This window comes from Hemitrygon akajei, chromosome 10 (genome assembly GCF_048418815.1).
Source record: "Hemitrygon akajei chromosome 10, sHemAka1.3, whole genome shotgun sequence".
NCBI classification, from domain to species: domain Eukaryota; kingdom Metazoa; phylum Chordata; class Chondrichthyes; order Myliobatiformes; family Dasyatidae; genus Hemitrygon; species Hemitrygon akajei.
Window position 1 is genome coordinate 56159673 of NC_133133.1, and position 8485 is coordinate 56168157.

At 41.2% G+C, this 8485-nt stretch overlaps 1 protein-coding gene across 2 annotated transcripts in view; it reads left to right on the plus strand.

Moving 5' to 3' along the window:
- Positions 1-7533, plus strand: part of f8 (coagulation factor VIII, procoagulant component) — a 118949-nt gene extending 111416 nt beyond the window's left edge. The window contains exons 25-27 of one of the 2 annotated variants that reach the window (XM_073058335.1): positions 2765-2910; positions 4981-5163; positions 6028-7533. In XM_073058335.1, coding sequence (XP_072914436.1) covers positions 2765-2910; positions 4981-5163; positions 6028-6183 — 485 coding nt within the window. In that variant the 3' untranslated portion in view covers positions 6184-7533. Of the gene's footprint in view, positions 1-2764; positions 2911-4980; positions 5164-6027 lie in introns of those variants that run through there. The other variant, XR_012100540.1, reaches the window with a different exon arrangement.
- The last annotated feature ends 952 nt before the right edge of the window (positions 7534-8485 follow it).

An 8485-nucleotide genomic window follows, 5' to 3' on the forward strand; every position in this document is an offset into this window, starting at 1 on the left:
ATTGAGCTTTTTGACCATCAGACTAAATACCGCACATCATCAAAAGCACACCTTTCCTACAGTGAAGCACGGTGGTGGCTGCATCATGCTGTGGGGATGCTTCACTGCAGCAGGTCCTGGAAGGCTTGTGAAGGTAGAGGGTAAAATGAATGCAGCAGAATACAGGGAAATCCCAGAGGAAAACCTGCCACAGTCTGCAAGAGAACAGCAACTTGGGAGATTTGTTTTCCAGCAAGACAATGACCCCAAGCATAAAGCCAAAGCTACACAGGAATGGCTTAAAAATATTAATGTCCTGGAGTGGCTATATCAGAGTCCAGGCCTCAATTCAACTGAGAATTTATGGCTGGACTTGAGAAGAGCTGTTCTATCACAATCCCCACGCAATCTGACGGAGCTTGAGCAGTTTTGTAAAGAAGAATGGGGAAAAATTGCAGTGCCCAGATGTGCTAAACTGATAGAGACCTAGCCACACAGACTGAAGCTGTAATTGCTGCCAAAGGTGCATCTACTGAATACTGACTTGAAGGGGATGAATACTTATGCAATAAATTATTTTGTGTTTTATATTTGCAATTAATTTAAATCACTTTGTAGAGATCTTGTTTCACTTTGACACAAATGAGTTTTTTTCTGTTGATCATGTCAAAAAAAGCCAAATTAAATCCACTGTGATTCAATGTTATAAAACAATAAAACATGAAAACATCCAAGGGGGGAGGGGGAGAATACTTTTATTGGTACTCTATATCGTTACCATGCGCAGGACTGCACTTGCATGTCTCACCGTATAATTAAAAAGTATTTAGAGGAACTTGAGTGTTTTTGGTTACCTGACCAGCTGTCTTGGACAAGACACTACACTTGAGAAACCTATAAGGAAACTACAATTTAAAAAATGAAAATGTAGCTCTGGACAAATGAGTTAGTTTTAGAAACTTTTGCTGAGCTCCGCTGGATTGACACACGGTCTTTAATACTATCAAATAATGACCCAGGGTGGTACATTCATCCAAGTAAATTCAATGCTAAGCTCTAATAACGTAAGTGTGGCATGGCAACGCAGCAGTTACTGCAACACTTTAACTGTAAAATTGATCGGGGCTTATTCCCACTGCCGTCTGAGAGGGGTTGCCCTGTGGGTTTCCTGCCGCTGCTCCAGTGTCCTCACACATTCCAGAGACATTTGAGTCAGGATTAGTAGATTGTGGCATGCTCTGCTGATGCCCAAAGCACGGTGACGCTTGCCAGCTGTCCCCGGCACAACCTTGGACTGTGGTGGGCATTGACACAAACTACACATTTCTCTATAGATTTGATGTACATGTGACAATTAGAACTAATTTTTAGATCTTTAGATCTTTATCTTTAACATGTTGGGACTGCAACATTGTCACAGTCTCAAACAGATCTCTGTGCTGCAGTGTTTTGGTGTTGTAAATGCCACGCTTTTCAATTTTATCATCTTAAATGGACTCCTTTCAGGAAGCAACACACACAAAATGCTGGTGGAACTCAGCAGGCCAGGCAGCATACATAGTACAGTTGACGTTTCGGGCTGAGACTCTTCGTCAGGACTAATGGAAACTGCTTCTTTCAGTTAGTCTTGGCCCAAAACGTCGACAGTGCTTCTTCCTATAGATGCTGCCTGGCCTGCTGTGTTCCATCAGCATTTTGAGTCTGTTGCTTGAATTTCCAGCATCTGCAGATTTCCTCGTCCTTTCAGGAAGTAATCAATGAACCAAATCATCTGTAAATCTAGAGAGCAGCTCTGTTAATCTTTATTGTTTCGACAGTTACGGAATTAGTAACCAGAAATGAAGCACAGCCAGTGCTGAATTCTGACTAGGGCTATGCTAACATTACTAACTGCACTATTTACCCCTAGTGGCATGAACACAATTAATTAATTAATTAATAATACAAAAACAGTTCTTTGCAATGTTGTAAGATTTTGATTGGATGCCACGGTAGCATAGCAGTTAGCTCAACACAATTACAACTCAGAGTTCAGAGTTCGATCCAGTTCCTCCGGATACTCTGCATTCCTCCCACAGTCCAACTGGTCCTTGTAAATCCTCCCGTGATTAGGCTGAGGGTTGAATTCTTGGGTTGTTGGTGGTGTGGTTTGAAGGGCCAGAAGGGCCTATTCCACATTGTATCTCTAAGTAAACAAAAATAATAAATATTATTAACTTCTACCTATGACATTATTTCTCCAAATACCATGGTAAAGTTCTTCTACATGGTAGGAGACCAGGTCTTTGTGGCATAATGTGGATTGCAAGGCCCTTTTAAACACTACCTTGACAGATTATCTAATGTTTTCATTGGTTGTAAAGAATAGTTGTGGGTGATTAGAAAAAATAGAGATAAAATTAAAATGATTAAAATGCACTTAATTGTGTTAAGAAAATAAAATCACCTGAATACCTTTCCTACAAGTTTTATTACTGAGCAAAATTTTACATTGCTTCAAAAATTGTGTAAAATTATTCTATAATAATTAACCATCTCTTTGTGGTCCATGTCAATATGTTGTTCCATTTAGGTTAGTTTGTAAAAGATACATCAAACCAATTAAATCACTATGGATAAAATGATGCTCAAACAATATTTATTTCATTATTTAGAGACACAAAAGATATTTTTGCACCTGGATTTCTAAAATGGAGTAAACCTTTATGTAGAAAGTTTCAATGAATTTTACCCAGTTGTCTCCAGAACATAATATTGGATTTCAGAAACTACTTATGTTCTTTAGGTTGTTCTTTGCCACTTGGAATGGAGAATGGGATCATTGAAGACCATCAACTCAGTGCATCCTCATTCTGGGTTAGCTTTAGTGCCTGGACCCCGTCTTTGGCTCGTCTCAACCAGAGAGGGTTCACTAATGCATGGGTCCCAAAGGTATGACAAATATCAATTACTCATCCATGAGCCAGTATGGTAGAATCTTACGACTGAAATATATGGGGGCTGTAATGTGCTCAGTGGAGTTCAAGACTAGAGACATTCTCCTTAAGCTGTATAATGCACTTGTGAGGCCGCACCTTAAGTACTGTGAACAATTTTGGTCTCCATAATTTGTGAGGGATGTGAAGGCACTGGAGAGGGTTCAGAGAAAGGCAACGAGACTCATTGCAGGTTTGTAGGGTATGAGCTATGAAGAAATACTGAAAAAAATGTAATTTTTTTAGCCTAAGTAGATGTAAAATGAGAGGAAACATGCTGAGGCTTCAAAATCATTAAGAGTTTAAGTAACCATATAACCATATAACAATCACAGCACGGAAACAGGCCATTCCGGCCCTCCTAGTCCGTGCCGAACTCTTAATCTCACCTAGTCCCACCTACCCGCACTCAGCCCATAACCCTCCACTCCTTTCCTATCCATATACCTATCCAATTTTACCTTAAATGACACAACTGAACTGGCCTCTACTACTTCTACAGGAAGCTCATTCCACACAGCTATCACTCTCTGAGTAAAGAAATACCCCCTCGTGTTTCCCTTAAACTTTTGCCCCCTAACTCTCAAATCATGTCCTCTCGTTTGAATCTCCCCTACTCTCAATGGAAACAGCCTATTCACGTCAACTCTATCTATCCCTCTCAACATTTTAAATACCTCGATCAAATCCCCCCTCAACCTTCTACGCTCCAATGAATAGAGACCTAACTTGTTCAACCTTTCTCTGTAACTTAAGTGCTGAAACCCAGGTAACATCCTAGTAAATCGTCTCTGCACTCTCTCTAATTTATTGATATCTTTCCTATAATTCGGTGACCAGAACTGTACACAATATTCCAAATTTGGCCTTACCAATGCCTTGTACAATTTTAACATTACATCCCAACTTCTGTACTCAATGCTCTGATTTATAAAGGCCAGCGTTCCAAAAGCCTTCTTCACCACCCTATCTACATGAGACTCCACCTTCAGGGAACTATGCACTGTTATTCCTAGATCTCTCTGTTCCACTGCATTCCTCAATGCCCTACCATTTACCCTGTATGTTCTATTTGGATTATTCCTGCCAAAATGTAGAACCTCACACTTCTCAGCATTAAACTCCATCTGCCAACGTTCAGCCCATTCTTCTAACCGGCATAAATCTCCCTGCAAGCTTTGAAAACCCACCTCATTATCCACAACACCTCCTACCTTAGTATCATCAGCATACTTACTAATCCAATTTACCACCCCATCATCCAGATCATTTATGTATATTACAAACAACATTGGGCCCAAAACAGATCCCTGAGGCACCCCGCTAGTCACCGGCCTCCATCCCGATAAACAATTATCCACCACTACTCTCTGGCATCTCCCATCTAGCCACTGTTGAATCCATTTTATTACTCCAGCATTAATACCTAACGACTGAACCTTCTTAACTAACCTTCCATGTGGAACTTTGTCAAAGGCCTTGCTGAAGTCCATATAGACTACATCCACTGCCTTACCCTCGTCAACATTCCTCGTAACTACTTCAAAAAATTCAATAAGGTTTGTCAAACATGACCTACCACGCACAAATCCATGCTGGCTACTCCTAATCAGATCCTGTCTATCCAGATAATTATAAATACTATCTCTAAGGTGGATACCAATTGCTACTTCAAAATTAATCCATCATCAAGGGGAGACTGGTTAAAAGGAGACTTCAGACTAACATCAGGAAGCATTTATTTACCAGTGAGTTGTGGAACAAACTATCTAGTTGTGAAGTTGAGAGTAGTACCTTAGAGACTCTCAAATCCAAACTCAATAGTTATTTCAACACACTATGTGAATAGGAATTTGGCAAGCTTTGTTGGGCCGAATGGACTGTTCTTGTCAAAAACTTTCTAATGTTCTAATTACAGAATGATCAGATTTCTGCCTTTTGTATTCAGTTTTAATCATTGTTTCAAGTGTTAGAATGCCAATAATCAGACAAATTATGAAATTAAAATTCTGTATATTCTACACAGAGGAACAATCCACATGAATGGTTACAGATTAACTTTCAACGGAGAAAACGGATTACGGGGATTATAACCCAAGGTGCCAGCTACCTGAAACAGCCTATGTTTGTGAAGGAGTACATCATCTCATACAGTGATAATCGTAAAAGTTGGACTGTTATTAAAGATAGTTACAGCCTGGAAAAGAAGGTAAATTTTGAAATTGTAAGATGCTTCAGAACAAACCTTAAAAACTATTGCAATGCAAGCATAATTGTCAATCAAGACTATTATCTCTAAAAACTGGATCCATGTTCTGTATTGCAAGAAACTTTCCCTGCAGATTCAGCACCCTACCAAACCCAAGGCAACTTTATCCATTTTTCTCACTGATTCGCCTCTCCCCTTTACACAGTGGAGATCAGAAAGAGCCTAATTTAATGAGTGGATATGAACCTGCATCTCAGAAGTAACTAGCAAAGTAGGTTCTACCAAAGTGCCAATTTCTCCATTTGGCTGTTTGCTGTTCATTTGGTCACTTATTCAGAAAACTTAAATGAGTTTAAATTATTATTACATTTACTGTTGTATGTGTCATTGAACTGAAGGACTTTGGAATGAGATTGAGTACAGAGCAAATACAAAGCAGTTTCAAACTAGCGGGCAACATTCAATCCAAATCATCTCTAATCTGACTTCTCTTCCCATTTTTATCATCATGGCATCCACTGCCGAATCATTCCCTCCTTAGTTTAAAGAATCTCTGGGTCCCTAGAAAGAAAAACCATTCTCTACACCTCCCAGTCTAAACGTGGTGCTCTAATACTGCTTGTTCCCATAGTAGGCAACTAAAAAAAGATTCGATCGGAGACGTGCTATGACAAATAATCTCTCTGCAAGGTAATTGGATACCTGTGCAGCTTTCACACTGTGAACAGAATAGGGACGGGAAGAGGACAGGAAATTAAAATACCAATGGTGCTTTAAAAAAAATCCCTAATAAGATTCTTCTGTGTTTGTCTCTCATCTGTTTTGCCCAGATGCTTAACAATATTTGAATTGTTCATTTTGCAGATATTTAAAGGAAACGTGGACAACAATGGCCAAGTTCAGAACACCTTTGACTATCCCATATTTGCACAGTTTTTAAGAATCATTCCACAAACTTGGCAAAAAAACATTGCCCTCCGCATTGAAATATTGGGATGTGATACAGAGCAGAGATATTAAAGACAAAAATATATGAAAAAGATTTGAATAAAATGTAGCAATAAATAACCAGCCTTCCAAATACTGTCTCCCTTTCTAGGTTTTATGTCATTGCACTGTTGATCACATTCATTTTTGTTACCAAAGACTAAGATGAAATATTATTGTAGATAAATATTATAGAATATTCAGTGCATTGTTTAAACTTTAAGTAACAATTTCCTCAAGCAGCCACACTTTGCAAAATCTCTCCTTCATTAGTGTACAAGTGTGGGTTCCTTAAAGGAGCCAACACAATAAAGTATGCCCAGGGTTCTGAGACCAGGTTAGATTTCCTACATTTCCTCACTTGTAAACTTGTCTGATGATATCTTACCCTCTACGAGCCTGCATGAACAATTCTTTGAACTCAAAGTGCCAATTCATACTGAATCCACACACCTGCTTTCACATTCCTTAATCATTTTCAATTATTTGGAAATGTCCAGAACAGTGCCGCAGGGTGGAGTCATTATGGTAATCACATATGAGCTGCCAAAACGATAATACCAAGTTTAACATTGTAATCGTGAAGCCAGTGGCAAACAAAACAAAGATAACTGCTGACTACTTTATGAATCACACTTTTTCTGATAAACAATCACTACAATCGATAGCCTTTAACTTCCCTGTCGGAGTTGCCTGTATGACCTGGCATTTTTGCGGTGTCAACTGAAGTTTCAAAGGTGTGGGACATTGTGGCAAGGCATGTACAGGCTGAATCGAGGCAGTGGTGTCTGGGTCCGAGAGCGGAGAATGAGCCGTGTCTGGCCATTGCTGGAGCAGCCAGAGCCTGGGCCTGAGAGTGAGGGAAGACCCGAGATTTGATCCATTTAAACTCCAGGCCGAATTAGAAATGTTGGGTACAGGCCGAATCGAGGCAGCGGGGACTGGGTCTGTGAGCGTAATGAAGCGGCAGGGCCTGGGTCCAAGAGTAAGGAATGACCCGAGGTTTGCACGATTTAAGCGCTGGGCTGGATTGAAAAGGTCTGGGTGTTGGAAGTAGAGGCGAAGGGCAGACCAGTTCAGCTCGTTTCTCTGTAAGGTTTACTAGTCTCTGCGCTGAACTGAGGCTAAAGCCTGTAACTAATGAGCTTCTGAATCGACTGCTGGCTTCACGTCTGTGGACTGACTTTTGTGAACTTCATGAATGCTATTTACTTATTTTAATTGTTTGCACAGTTTGTTTTTATTCTACACATTGAGTGTTTAATGGTCTTTTTTAATGGCTTCTATTCGGTTTCTTTGTTTGGTGGCTACCTATAAGGAGATGAATCTCAAGGTTGTATATAGCATGCATACTTTGATAATAAATGTACTTTAAACTTTAAATAGTGTGTGTCCAGTCTTTCAAGTGAATAGTTAATGAAAGTCTCATATGTTGTTCAACAGTCAGATTTCTGCATGCCTTGGAGTTCTAGGGGGACAGACAACAACATTACACCAGGCCCTTTCTTTTATTTGTGCTTCAGAATCAGGTTGTGTGGTGAACTACATATGCCTGTCTGGACACGCCCCTCTGCTGATTGCTCCTGTGGCTCCTCCCACAAACCCCGGTATAAAGGCGTTTGGAGGCACTGCTCCTCCCTCAGTCTCCAGGATGTTGTATGGTGATCTCTTGCTGCTGACTGCTCTCTTCCAGCGAATAAAAGCCTATATCTCGCCTCACGTCTCCGAGAGTTATTGATGGTGCATCAATTTTATTGGCTGGAAGTTTTAAAACATGGAGAGTATTTTACGTCCGGAAAAATTGGACTTGGACCCTCAAGCTCCAAAAGCAGCTCTTGCCTTTGAACTCTGGCTTGCATGCTTCCAATCATACTTGGAAGAGATTCCCGTGACTGAGCCTGTCACAATGCACAAAATCCTTTCCGGAGTCAGTACGAGGGTATTCTCCCTTATCAGAGACCTGCCGACCTACCAAGGGGCACCGGACGCCCTCAAAAGACAGTACCGGTGGCCGGTGAACACCGTCTACGCAAGACATCGCTTAGCGACGCGGCGGCAGCAGGCCGGAGAGTCAAGCGCTGAGTTTGTCCAGGCCCTACAGACACTCGTGCGGGCCTGCGACTGCAAGGGACTGACGGCGGAACAGCATGCGGAGCTCCTGGTACCAAATGCATTTATTACGGGGATCAGGTCAGTGTACGTGCGCCAGCAGCTGCTGGAAAACGCCAATCTTACCTTACGCTCGGCAATCGAGCTGGCCGACACACTGGAGGCTGCCCTGCACAACGCTGACGCTGTCCAGCCACGTGATCTCCCGCCGGTCCCATGGATGCTG